This window comes from Penicillium oxalicum, chromosome V (genome assembly GCF_001723175.1).
Source record: "Penicillium oxalicum strain HP7-1 chromosome V, whole genome shotgun sequence".
Classification (NCBI taxonomy): domain Eukaryota; kingdom Fungi; phylum Ascomycota; class Eurotiomycetes; order Eurotiales; family Aspergillaceae; genus Penicillium; species Penicillium oxalicum.
The window spans coordinates 3,369,063-3,382,746 of NC_064654.1; the positions used below are offsets into that span (position 1 = coordinate 3,369,063).

At 51.4% G+C, this 13,684-nt stretch overlaps 4 protein-coding genes across 4 annotated transcripts; 3 read left to right on the plus strand and 1 right to left on the minus strand.

Moving 5' to 3' along the window:
- Positions 1-280: 280 nt before the first annotated feature.
- POX_e07185 (Lon protease) lies at positions 281-3,758 on the minus strand (the record flags this gene model as incomplete). The annotated part of the gene is made up of 3 exons (XM_050115994.1): positions 281-445; positions 524-741; positions 806-3,758. The coding sequence occupies 3 exons, from the start codon at positions 3,756-3,758 to the stop codon at positions 281-283; spliced, it is 3,336 nt and encodes a 1,111-aa protein (XP_049968454.1).
- A 277-nt stretch (positions 3,759-4,035) lies between these two features.
- Positions 4,036-6,027, plus strand: POX_e07186 (DnaJ; the record flags this gene model as incomplete). The annotated part of the gene is made up of 4 exons (XM_050115995.1): positions 4,036-4,088; positions 4,218-4,440; positions 4,526-5,778; positions 5,853-6,027. The coding sequence occupies 4 exons, from the start codon at positions 4,036-4,038 to the stop codon at positions 6,025-6,027; spliced, it is 1,704 nt and encodes a 567-aa protein (XP_049968455.1).
- Positions 6,028-6,774: 747 nt separating this feature from the next.
- Positions 6,775-9,903, plus strand: POX_e07187 (Vacuolar protein-sorting protein bro1; the record flags this gene model as incomplete). The annotated part of the gene is made up of 3 exons (XM_050115996.1): positions 6,775-7,052; positions 7,119-8,706; positions 8,767-9,903. 3 exons carry the CDS (start codon positions 6,775-6,777, stop codon positions 9,901-9,903), a joined length of 3,003 nt encoding a protein of 1,000 aa, XP_049968456.1.
- Positions 9,904-12,478: 2,575 nt separating this feature from the next.
- POX_e07188 (uncharacterized protein) lies at positions 12,479-13,550 on the plus strand (the record flags this gene model as incomplete). The annotated part of the gene is made up of 2 exons (XM_050115997.1): positions 12,479-13,120; positions 13,188-13,550. 2 exons carry the CDS (start codon positions 12,479-12,481, stop codon positions 13,548-13,550), a joined length of 1,005 nt encoding a protein of 334 aa, XP_049968457.1.
- Positions 13,551-13,684: the final 134 nt, after the last annotated feature.

Consider the following 13,684-nt stretch of genomic DNA (forward strand, 5'->3'; position numbering starts at 1 on the left):
CATATTGAACCAGTCACGGAGTGGAGTGCTGTTCTTCTCAGAGAAATCCAAAACGAAGCAAAAGGGGAAAAGAAGTGAGAAAAAAGGGGGGAGGAAACGTCTAGTCACAACAAACTCCAACCAATGCAGAAGAAACAGGCCTTAGGACGCCGTCAAACAGATATACATCCCAGTGGAGATCACGCGACTATACAAGGTAAAATGAACATTGCACCGCCGGGAAAAAGCAGAATATACTGCGTGCGCCAGGTCCAAACACAGAAAAGAGTAGAAGCAACCTCTACTCATCATCGTCACCATGTCGCTTATCATGGTCCTTGGCAGGCTTGGCGAGCGCCTTCTGCCAGATGGTGCGAGCAGCATCGCGATTGAGGTCCGCAAAGAGAATGTCGAAAACCTCAGAGTACCAGCTGACTGGGTGACCCTCGATGCCCTCCTTGATGTTCTGCAGGAATCACATGTCAGTATTTATCGTTGGGATGAATCGGAATCGCCTTTCTCGGCAGATTTAAGCCGCACTTACCTCAGGGAGCTCGAGCCAGTCAGACGTGTTGTCTGCTGGGAAGATAACCTTGGTGGCACCTGCCCGACGAGCCGCCACGGTCTTCTCACGCAGACCGCCGATCCGGAGGACCTTGCCCGTCACCGTCAACTCACCTGTCATGGCAACAGTAGGGTCGAGGGGATGGTTTAGCGCCAATGAGAGCAGGGAGCTGGCCATCGTGATACCAGCCGAAGGTCCTGTTGTAAATCCGATGTCAGTACCGAGAGAACTTGATGTTGGTTGAGGCTGGTGAGGACATACCATCTTTCGGCACAGCACCCTCGGGGCAATGCAGATGAATCTTGGCTTTCTCGAAGAAGAGATTTTCAGAGAAATCACGAGCCATCACAGATTTGGCGAAGGAATAAGCGATGTGAGACGACTCTTTCATCACGTTCTGCAAGTTACCGGTAATCTCAAGTCCTGGGCGCGAGTGGTGCTTCAAAGCATTTTCCAGAATGCACTCGACGTACAAAGCGGCTCCACCCATGCTTGTCCAAGCCAGGCCCATCGTTACACCAGGCGGGAATTTCTCATAGAGGCGATCGGCTGTGAAGACGGGAGGCCCGACATAATCCTTCAACGTGTCTTTGCCAATGCTAAGATGGACGCTATCGGGGACTTTGAGGGCATGACGGGGGTTCTCGACAGTCGACTTTTCGGGCTCCAAAGGTGCCTCGGCAGGATCCGCGGATTCATGCTCCTTAGCCCCCTCTTGGGCCGCCTTACCCTCGTCGGTCAAAGCCGCCTCTTCAGGGAGGGCCTCCTCACCTAGGTCTTGCACAATCTTGAAGGCTGCTTTGCGGTATACCTTTTCGATCTGCTTTTTGAGGTTGCGCACACCGCTCTCACGGCAGTAGGACTTGATTAATTCTTCGATTGCCTCCTCCTGCAGTGTAACGTCCACGTCCTTTAGTCCTGTCAATTCCCTCGCCGCCGGTGCCAAGTATCGTTGAGCAATTGCCATCTTCTCATCCGCGACATATCCAGACAGCTCGATGAGCTCCATGCGATCAAGGAGGGGTCGAGGAATAGTATCCGTGACGTTGGCCGTACAGACGAAGAGAACCTTGGACAAATCCACGGGGACATCCATGTAATGGTCCAGGAACGATGAGTTTTGTTCGGGGTCGAGTAACTCAAGAAGGGCAGAAGACGGATCACCTTGATGCCCACGTCCAATCTTGTCAACCTCGTCGATGAGAATCAAAGGATTCTCTGTCTGGCACTTCTTGAGTGCTTGAATGATTCGGCCAGGAAGGGCACCCACATAGGTGCGCCGGTGGCCCTTGATTTCCGCAACATCGGTCAAACCACCCACCGAGAATCGGTAGTATTGGCGGTTAAGCGCACGCGCAACTGACTTTCCAATACTAGTCTTGCCCACTCCAGGAGGACCGACCAGGCAGAGAATCTTGCCTTCGACTGTGCCACGCAGCTTGCCAACGGCGATGAACTCGAGAATACGATCCTTGACGTCTTTCAAACCGTAGTGGTCTTCATCCAGAACACTGACCGCATTTTGAATACCGAAATTTTCTACACTCTTCTGACCCCAAGGAATCTGGGTCAACCAGTCCAGGTAGTTTCGAGTGACGTTGAATTCCGATGCTGCAGGCTCTAGATGGGCAAGCTTGTTGATCTCTTCTTCAAAGACCTTCTTCACGGCCTCGGGCATTGCCAGTTTCTCTGCCTTCTCCTTGAACTTCTCCACGAGCTTGTCTTTCCCGTCAGACTCGATGCCCAGTTCTCGCTTGATGCCCTTCATCTGCTCCATAAGCCAGTACTCGCGCTGGCGCTTTTGAATCTTTGCCTCCACGTCCTTGGTGATTTTGGACTGGAGCTGTGCATTCATCAACTCCTTCTTCAGCACGACCAGAGCTTTGGGTAGACGCTCCTCAATATTCATGGTTTCGAGTACTTCCTGCATCTCGTGCAATTCACCGGCAGAGACGGCGGCAGCAAAATCTGCCAGCTTCGCCGGCTCGTCGTTTCCTGGGAATTGATCGGTGTAAAAGGCGGAAATTTGGTCGCGGAACAAAGGGTTCAAGGTCGCAATCTCCTTGCAGACGTTCACAATCTCGCTTGTGACAGCTCGAATAATTCCACTCTTCTTATCATATGGTTCTTCCGCTTGGTTTTCAACGTTGACCAAGCTGACGGGATATTTGCGAAGGAAGGAAGTGGGCTCGTAATGGTCCTTGGGCAGGTTTTCGGGGGCTCCCTCTTCAAAGCTCGCAACAACATCCCCCTTCTTCTCGACGCTCTTTTCTTCACTCGCATTCGTGTCCTTCTTTGTTTCGGCAGGAGGGAGAAGCGATGAGATCTTAATGCGGCGGTGAGGATACAGCACAGCAGTCACTCCACTAGCCTCCCCGCGGAGGGGGTAGGCTGCAGTAATCTGCGCAAAGACTCCAGTGTCATATACATCCTCCAAGTTCTCAATAACATCGCCGTCCGCATTATCGTCTTTAAAGAGGAAAGCACCGACATAAGGCTGACCACGCTTCATCATGTCTTGGATAGCAGCGGCGACATTCGGGTCACGAATTGTAATAGCTTTGTAGAACCCAGGGAAAAGAGGACGCTTGGCGATGGGAATCGCCATGACCTGAGGGTAAACGTCTGGGACAGCAGGTTTCTGTAGCGCCTTGTCACCCGAACCCTTCTTCCCTTTCTTGCCGCCATCATCACTGCCGCCACTGCCACCACCGCTTGTAGCGCTTGGCTTGGAATCAGCCGAGCTACTGCTTGGAGGAATAGGCGACGGTGTCTGATTTGAATCACTCTTTCCATCTGCAGCATTTACATCCTTCTTCGATTCCTCCTCCAAGCTCCGCTGGTCCTGGGCGTTTGTAGACCGATCCTTTCGTCGTGTGGAGCCAGCGTGTTCGGTGGTCTTCCCCGCATCAACGGTTTTCTTCCGAGACTCGACGCTTCGGTCGGAGTTCTTATCTGGCCGCTGTGACTCTTCATCGTCTTTCTGTTCCTCCTCGTTTTTCGGTTCCTCCGGTGGAGGTTTCTCTTTCCGCTGAGTCGCGGTCGAAGAGAAGGTGCGGGGACTTATAAGAGGAGTAACGGCTTGACGAGCCGATGTCAGTGCCGACCGGAAGTTTGCGTTATATCTTGGAGAAGCCAAGAATGGTCTTCGGAGGAAAGGGCGAGACGTTTGGTGGAGCGCAGCTCGCCAGGGGAGGGTTTGCCCGCGGAGCATGCTACCGGATCAAGTCGCGTGAGTTGGGATGACAGGAACTCGGCTCGGCTGAGAGAATAGGTAAAAGTTGTTCTGGGACCCTTTGAACAGTTTCGTCCTCACCGTTACAGAGACGACGTTCCCGCCAGGCAGATAAGTCTTTGGGGGAAATTGGAGAGGGTGATAGTGGAGGGAGATGGTGAACCCAAGTTCCGGCCTCGGAAGACCGCTCTGTAAGCAGCTCGGGCTCTTTCATCATCGTTTCTGTTTCGGAGCTATAGGTTTTTCCGAACTGCGCATGTCCCGAGCCGCCTGGAAGCTTCTTCAGCCGGACTGGAGCCGCTGGGGAAAGTTTGTCCAGGGTTGCGACTTCAAGCATCTATCTTAAATTTTTTTCGCATCTTCTTGCGAATTCGGCCCCCTGAGTGTCTCCCTCGTATCCAACTCAAACGTATCTACGATTATTTCATTTACCTGGAGCATTACAATCCATGAACCCATCTGCCGCTTTCCCCAAGGCCGCGGGTCTCCCCGCGCGCCTGCTGCGGGCACCGTCAACCTGCTCCAAACAGACAGCAACAAGCCAACGGTGTGCTCCGTAAATTCGAAGCGTGGATATCATGCGACAGCAGTGAAGTCTCCCGCTCGGCGACTTCGGGAGAATGTTCACAAGAGGAAGGATTTTGCCGTGCCATCGGCCAGAGTATGTGAACTTCTTAGTCTCCCCCATCGACTTTCATATCATCCGATTTCCACTTCGGTATAATGAATTGACTCTGTACCTCTAGGTGTTTCATACAACCGCACCTCTCGCCGCAATTCCCGATCCCTATAAGGTTCTTGGAGTCGACAAAGGAGCCTCTGCGAGTGATATCAAGAAGGCGTATTACGGCATGGCCAAGAAGTACCACCCTGACACAAACAAGGATGCAAATGCCAAGGAGAAATTCGCCGAGGCTCAGTCCGCTTATGAACTACTATCCGACGCAAAGAAACGTGAGAATTACGATAGGTTCGGCTCCGCAGCCTTTGACCAAAACGGCGGATTTGACCCCAACGCTGGTGGGAATCCCTTCGCTGGTGCCGGAGGCTTCGGCGGATTTGGTGGTGGATTCGCAGGTGGTCCTTTTGGGGGTGGCTTTGCGCAAGACATCAACTTTGAAGACCTATTCGGCGCATTTGCAGGAGGCGCACGCCGAGGGGCTCGGGGAAGACGGAATCCTTTCCAAGAGCAAATTCTGGTCGGCGAGGATATTGAGGTTCAAAATAACATCTCATTCATGGAAGCGGCAAAGGGGACGTCTGCAGAGATCAAAATCACTCCGCTCACTCAATGTGGTACCTGCAAGGGTGACGGACTGAAGTCGGGGGCGAAGCGATCTCAATGCAAACAATGCAATGGGTCTGGAACTCGTGTCCACTTCATGCAGGGTGGCTTCCAGGTGGCCGCGACCTGCGATGCGTGTGGGGGTATTGGGATGATTGTTCCTCGCGGCTCCGAGTGTGGCTCTTGTCACGGAAACGGAGTCGTTCGGGAGACCAAGACCATCAAGGTTGACATCCCTGCGGGAGTGGAAGATGGTATGCGCATGAGAGTCAGCGGGGAGGGCGATGCGCCACCCACAGGAACGTCTGCAGCTGCTGGCGCTCGCACCCAAAAGGGCGATCTCTATGTCACGATTCGCGTTGCGCCCGACCACCGTTTCAGCCGCAACGGATCTGATATTCTCTATACCGCAACTCTTCCCCTCACCACGGCACTTCTTGGGGGTGAAGTGACGATTCCTACCCTCGACAATGAAGTGAAGGTCAAAGTCGCCACCGGTACCGGTACCGGTGATAGAATTACGTTGTCGGGTATGGGCATGAAGAAATTGGGAGGCCGTGGCGGACGTTTCAGTCCTTCCGGCGACCTGAAAGTCGAATTCAAGGTTGCCATGCCGAAGTATCTGACTGGCAACCAACGCACCATTTTGGAAGTGCTCGCTGATGAGATGGGCGACAAGACCGCCAAACGGACTATGAATTTCAGCAAGGAAAGGTAAAGTCCCTCACCATTCTTCTTCCCGGAGTCTTTCAATGCGGGCCGCCCACTGATGACGGTTTCAATTCCAGCCCTCCCTCGTCCTCGGAGTCTGCCACCAACGAGCACAAGAATGAAGGCTTCCTCAAATCAGTGTGGCACAAATTGACGGACAAGACCTCTGATTCCCCCAAGTCTTCGGGCTCTGACGCCAAGGACGCTGGCAAGGATGCGGCCGGTAAGGGCGACTCGAAGAAGCCAAACTAAAAACCGATGTTTATGTATATTCGGATGTACTTGTATACCATTGTTGGGCTTGTAACTATATTTTCATTTCTCTGCCTTGTTTTGCCCACTCTCCCTTATTGTGTCTATTCATCACCACTTCATAGCGCCGGCGAGATTGAAAGGACATTTGCCTTTTACACCAGTACTGTTCCTGTATTACTGTCTCAGTCAACTGCTGCATACACAAATAATGTTGAAGAAGCTAGTACACAAGTTCTGCAAGTCTTCCCAACCGGGCCAGCCCAATCAAATCAAGGGATTGGTTAAGTCTGCAAAACCATAAATTTCCGGGCTTGGTGCCTTGTAGGCGAAGCCACAGCGTCTGGTTGGCTGACGCCCGCCCAGGCCATCACAACCCGACACGGTCGCTCGTCCTGCCAATCTGATGGGCGGCACATCTCTCGTCTGTCACGTCGTGTCTTTTCCTTCATACCCATCGCTCTTTCCCCGCTTGGTTGGATACCTTTTCATTTCTGCTCCCGACTCAAGTGGTCTCGATTGCGACTCCATTGTCCACCACGATATCCTCGTATTGGCAGACGCACCGACGTCATTGAACGACCGGGGATCGTCTTTAGGCCCCGACATCCCGCCCTTCTTTTTACCCCACAGCCTTGATCCCGCGGGAGCTCTACGATTGTGAATCCCGCCACTCTTGTGCTTCCTGCTGTCCGCACCTGCTTGTTAGTGCATGGGAGCCTAGAGTAGCCCCAAGTCGCTTGCAAAATGGCTCAGTCTCCTATGCTGTCGTGCCCCTTGAAGCAGACGAACGAGATCGACTGGACTCAGCCCCTCAAAGATTACATTCGGCAAACATATGGCGAAGATCCAGAGAGCTACAGTTCAGTGTGCGCAACGCTGAACCGCCTCCGGCAGGACATGAGAGGTGCCGGTAAGGACAGCGCTACTGGACGTGATCTGTTGTATCGATACTATGGCCAGCTAGAACTGCTGGACCTGCGCTTTCCTGTGGACGAGAACCACATCAAGATCTCATTTACATGGTAAGCTGACCGTCGAGGGACAAAGCCTCGCTGGGTAATCATGCTGATCTTCTCGCTCCTTCGTAGGTACGATGCATTTACCCACAAGCCAACATCTCAATACTCCCTTGCCTACGAGAAAGCCTCCATTATTTTTAACATCTCCGCTGTGCTCTCCTGCCATGCCGCGAACCAAAATCGGGCAGAGGACCTCGGCGTTAAGACGGCATACCACTCCTTCCAAGCTTCTGCCGGCATGTTCACGTATATCAATGAGAACTTTCTGCATGCGCCATCCACGGACTTGAATCGTGATACGGTCAAAACCTTGATTCATGTCACGCTGGCTCAAGCTCAAGAGGTCTTCTTGGAGAAACAAATCCAAGATAAGAAAAAACCAGGATTTCTCGCCAAGCTCGCGAGTCAGTCCGCCTATCTCTATTCGCAAGCCGTCGAGACAATGCAGGAGTTTGTGACCAAGAACATCTTTGACAAAGTATGGTCGATTATGGTACAGGCAAAGGCGGCGCACCTAGCCTCTATGGCGTCATATTTCCAGGCAATCGCCGACAGTGAAGGAAATTCCCACGGTGTCGCGATTGCCCGGCTGCAGATGGCAGAGAAGCAGGCCACGACAGCGCTTACCTGGGCCAAGTCCTTCCCAAACTCGGCTTCTGCCTCCTCCAACTTGCCGGCGGAGGCGGGGGCTAATCTGGTAGAACTTGTCAAGCACAACCTTTCCAATGTGCAAGATGTGCTGGCCACAATGATTAAGGACAACGATTTCATTTATCATCAACCCGTCCCAAATGAGGCCGGTCTTACTGCGGTCCCCAAGCTCGCGGCGGCCAAAGCAATCCCGGTCAGCGAGCTGTATCAGGGACAGGATATCCAGCGTATTATCGGACCCGACATCTTCCAAAAGCTCGTACCTTTCTCTGTCACTGAGACCGCGAGTCTCTACGATGAAGAGAAAGCTAAACTGATTCGCGCGGAAACCGAAAAAGTCGACACAGCGGACGGCGAGATGGCTGCGAGCCTAGACTATCTGAAGCTTCCAGGGAGTTTGAACATCCTTAAAGGTGGCATGGACCAAGAAATGACCGTTGACGAGGAGTTTCGACGGTGGTGCTCCGAGCTCGCCGGTCACAAGCCTTTCCATCGCGCTCTGGAAGAGCTTCAAGAGCGCAAGAAAGAGGTGCAGGCTCAGCTAGATCACTGCTCAAAACAGCTAGACTTGGAGGAGAGTGTTTGCGAGAAAATGCGCTCCAAATATGGCGCCGACTGGAGCCAACAGCCCAGCAGTCGCCTGAACACCACTCTCCGTGGAGATATTCGCGCATATAGAGATACCATCAGCGAGGCTAGCGCCAGCGACACTCAACTTTCTGCAACTCTTCGACAATACGAACCAGACTTTGATCAGATGCGATCGGCAGGGGAAACAGACGAGGCTGATGTGCTGTACCAGCAGGCATTAATCAAGGCCGGGTCTAAACACAACAAAGGCAAAAATGGCGCCACGAGTCCGGCAGAGGGCAGCCTTTTGGACGATGTCTACGATGAAGGTAGTGTGTCTGTGGCCGAACAGATTGCCAAGGTAGAGGGGATTTTGAACAAGTTGAATCTGGTCAAGCAAGACCGGGCGACGACTTTGAAAGATTTGAAGGAAAAGGTAGCGAAACCTTGTTGTGGAATGCTCTCGTTTGATTCATACGATGCTAATTGATCGCAGGTCCGGAATGACGATATTTCCAACGTCCTCATTTTGAACAAGAAGACCATCGCCGGACAGGAGAACCAGCTTTTCGAGACCGAACTTGAAAAATTCCGGCCTCACCAAACTCGGCTTCTACAGGCCAATCACAGACAATCGTCCTTGATGAAGGAGCTGACCAAGACATACGCTGCTCTGCTGCAAGACAAGCGAGTTCAGTCTGAACAGTCCAAATATGAATCGATTTCCAAACAGCGAAACTCCGTGATGGCTCGATACAAAAAGGTCTATGAAGCGTTCAATGGCCTCTCGTCGGGCATTTCGCAGGCTCGTACATTCTACAAAGACATGGCCGAGAACGTGGAAAGTCTGCAAAAGAATGTTGAGACATTCATCAGTAATCGCCGATCAGAGGGTGCCCAACTTCTTAGCCAGATTGAACGGGACAAGGCCAGTGGGGTGGCCGAGCAGGAAGATCGTGAGCGAGAGAAGCTTCGCCTGTTAATGGAGCGGCTCTCTACTGACTCCAAGGGGCCATCGACTTCACCATCTACTGGAGCCGCAATGGCTCCCCCTTCCAAAGTCAAATCACCTCCGCCCCCCGTCCAGACGCCATCCTACTCAATGACTGGTCCGTCGCCCCAGATGTCGCCGCGCTATCCACCGAGCATGTCGGGCGCGCCACAGCAGGGTGCACCTCTCTCACAATCGCCCGCGGGTTATGGACAATATGTGGGTGGTACCTCTGGATATGCCTCTGCTCAGCCTTTTCAACAAGGTGCCGCGGCTCCTCTTTCCGAGGGATATAACCCCATGGCCTATCCATATCAAACGCCCGTCTCCCCTCCGCCCAATCAGCAATACTTTTCTCACACCCCAGCCCCGTACAGCGGCTATCCAAGCACGAGTCCTGCCCCGTCCGCTGCTGCCGTGACCCCGAATTACATGGCTCCGCAAGGGTACATTCCTCCTCCGCCTCCTCCGCGACCCCAGCAGACTAACTACCCACCTTCATCCGGTGGCGCCTACCCATCTGGCCCCGGTGGATATGCGCAAGCTCGACCCTATCCTCACCACAAGACGCCATCTCAATCCCAGTCGCAACAGCCTCCGAGCGCCAACGATCCATGGGCTGGGTTGAATGCATGGAAATAAAGCTTCCTATAGATTCGCAAAACAAGCGACCTCACGAAATGACCTATCAACAGTTGCCTCAAGTTGGTGCTTTTAATCGATTGTTTGTTTCTGCCACATGGCTTCATTACGATGTAAAGTCTCTTTTTTATCTGTTCCCATCCACCTTTTTTCTCCCAGTGACCCGGTAGTTTCGACAGAATAATTCGTGTCCAGGCTGCGTCGCGTGGAATGTCCAACATTAAAACTTAGAGATTGATGTCGAAGTGGACTCTTTGATGCGGCAGCGTGACGATGTTTTCAAATCTTCAAAAGTAATTGTATGATTGGAGAACTTTGGCGGGTTGGAACAGTGAACATCAATTTCTTCTCGGTGTCAAGTTCGGTTTTGACTAAATATCCGTTCTCACCCCTCAGTACCAACCTACTGACATGGAATGGATAATACCTACCTGTTGCCATGTTGTGTTCCGACTCAACGGAGTATCTGTGTGAAAGGCTGGCGAAGGTCCTTAAACACCGATTGAGAATCCAACGGACTTGAAAGATTCCAGAAGAAGATATATTACACTCCGGATCTTGGGTAATGCATCGCTACACTATGCACGTCGTTGAATAGATTCAATGTCTAGAAATCGAGGGTGGGCTGAGAATACAGGCAATGAGACTCTGCTACTGGAATACACATGAGTACTCTGTGACTTTACCCAAAGAAAGTGCAGCCGCTATGCTGTATTCAACCCTGATGAACAGATGACCATCTCACCAAGCAGGGTTACCCAGTGTCCAACCCCGAGTAAATCGGTCATGAAGCTCAAATTCACTAGATCCCTTAGAAACGAGCTTAGAAAGGAGATCTTTCAATAGCCCGTTGAAACCGAGCGTCTCCGGTCCTCCCTTGAGCCGCACCATCTGTAGAGCCCCCTCCGTATGATGTTTCAACATTCTCATATCACGTACGAAGAGCTGCAAAATGATTTAATTCATAGGTCCCCAAATCAGCTTCTCCATGATATCTCATGCGCTCAAAACCATGTTTCGAAGAAGGGGAAACCAAAAAAAGAGAAGAGGAGAGAGAAAAAAACCAAGGCCACTCACCTCGTCATAAGCCAGCATGATCGCCTGCGCAATGGTCGAATCAGTGAAACGAGGTGCCTCGTTGCAGATTGCTCCCCGCAACGTCTTCAAGCATTTACTTTTATAAAAAAGGCCCTTTTGCATAAAGATTATCTCTTGGTCTGACTCTGCATGGCTCTTGTGAAGATGTCGGCAGGATAAGAGGAAGATGATATCCAGAAGTCTTGCATCTGCGCGAGCTGCAGGGATCCAAGCCCGTTTCACCAATTCACAGAACTTGACATTCGGGCTTTGACAGGACATCAAAGGGATGACAATGTTCACGTCTTGTTGAAGAATCGGTCAGTGTGATTTTATTTCAATATCCTCTTTTGAGGAGGTGGGATGTATAAATTCAGTAAGGACAGGCTGGGACGACGCACAGTGATCAAATAACATCTCCTCTATTGGCTTCAAGGGTGTTGCAAAGCATGTGAAAGGGTCCTGCCTTGAGGCTGATAGCAAACTGATCACTGGGAATTTCTGGTGCGTCTGTGAATATTGATGCTCGTCGCGAGCTGGAACCGAAGACTTGACGGATCGAGTCCGAGCTTGATACTGAATTGTCCGCAGACGTCGTACCCTCGCATGTGCTGCGCGAGCCGCGTGAGACCGAGCTATCTTCCGATGCGCGACAGTCTGCTGTGACTCTTCACCAAAACTCTGGGCGGAAATTATCAGGAACTGGGGGTTTGAAATCTTCATTACGGTCAGGGACTTAGAGACTGGATATCCGGTTGGTTGAGTCGAGCCTGTGGTAGCTGTGGTCAATGGTAAAGAAGAGTAGTAGATCGACTTCGGTTTGTCAGATTGCAAAAGACGATGTTTCAAACACGACTCAAGACGTAGGAGAGTAATTGAAGGTGTCGAGAACAATGTCCAAATACTGCTTCAAAGTGCTCGTCCTCACTCAAATCTCTCGGCTCGGCTCTACTGTCTTTGGTTCGATATGTCAGCGTCCGGCGAGACAATTGAACGTCAATAGCGCTTCATCGTCAGCCCTAAGCGATGCCAAGCCTTGTGCCTTCCCGAAATGGACAAGCTTACAAAAGCCTCGGAAATGAGGCACAACTGCTTCTCGACCATTCAGCCAATTGTGTGTCGCCCAGCTTAGGTACAGGAGTACTTTTCTGAGGCGTTCCATGCTGTGCAGCGATGCAGACAAGTAGTATGGAATCGAAACGAAGAACCAAGATTTGCACTTTCCTTATTCCTCGACTCTGAGGGCCCCGTCCTATCACATAATCCTATAGTTCACTCTGCAGGGATGATATACTTGATCGAAGATGCTCGGGTTTAGGAGATGAATAAGTGACGGAGATAGAGCTGCCTAGAAAGATGAGGGTCATTAAAGGAAGTACATTGTCAGACATAAAAGGCGCCAAATCTGTCCTTCAAACTGTGGAAAATACCATATTCTCGTACTGGACGAAAAGGTTCCACCCTATACTTGATTTGCAAAAACAACGCATTCACCTCTATGGCAGGCACCGTTGTCATCACAGGAGCAAATGGCTCCCTCGCCCTGGGGCTCATCGATGCTCTCCTGGCGCGATACCCTCAACACACAATCATCGCAGCTCTCAGGAATCCATCGCCAGACAAAGATGCCAACACCGCAAAGCTCGTCCAGATCATTTCCAAATACCAAGGTGGCAAGGTGATTCTCGAGCCCCTCGATCTGGGTCAACTGAGTACGGTCCGTACCTTTGCACGGAAACTAGCGAGTCAGGTCAGATCGCAGGAAATCCCTCGTATCTCATCCGTGATCTGCAACGCGGCAACTTGGTCGTTGGAGGCTGGTCAAAAGTTCACCGCCGATGGCTTCGAAGCTACTTTTCAAGTGTCTCATTTGGCGCATTTTTTGCTCGTCAATCTACTTCTGGATAGTATGGATCTCGATCATGGACGGGTCGTGATGCTGGGTTCGATTACACATTATCCGGAAAAGCCTAATCCGATCTCGTCGCTGAAAGCTGGGTTTCCAAAGAATTTCGAAGAGCTGGTCAAGCCAGAACTGGATCCGGTATCACTTATCCATGATCGGGGATTCCAACGGTATGCAACTGCCAAATTAGCAAATGTGACGTTTGCAATGCATATGAATGAAGTGTTGGGGAAAGTAAGTTGAATGCCATGTCTGTCAGCAGTGTACCAAGCGGTAATGAATGCTGATCCGGATTGTCCAGCATTTAAAGTACTCCAATATCACCGTGACGGCCATGGACCCGGGTGGTCTCCCTGCTTCAAGAGCCCAGAATGAGCAGAAAAGGTCAATGAAGCGTATCATGAATGTGTTCAACGCTCTCATGCCCATGCTCAAGTTCTTCACCACGACATTTCGAACCACAGAAGATGCCGGGAGAGATCTGGCAATCGTGAGTGTGGATCCGGACTTTCATGGAAAAAGAGGATACTTTGTCGGTCTCAGAGAGAGCCCGCCTGCGGCTGTCGCTCATGACGTTGAAACTCAGCAACGGCTTTGGAGAGCTTGTTGGAACTGGTCTGGAATGGGCGAACAGGACACTTGCCTGAATGAGTTTATTTTCTGATCAATTAGATGGATTCGTTTTCGATATTGAATCATAGTCACCACTGATTGAACGATCAAAGTATTCGATGTAGAGCATCGGCAGTCACTTGTCTCGGCAGGTATGCCGCCGGCCGAATCGCAATAATGAATAAT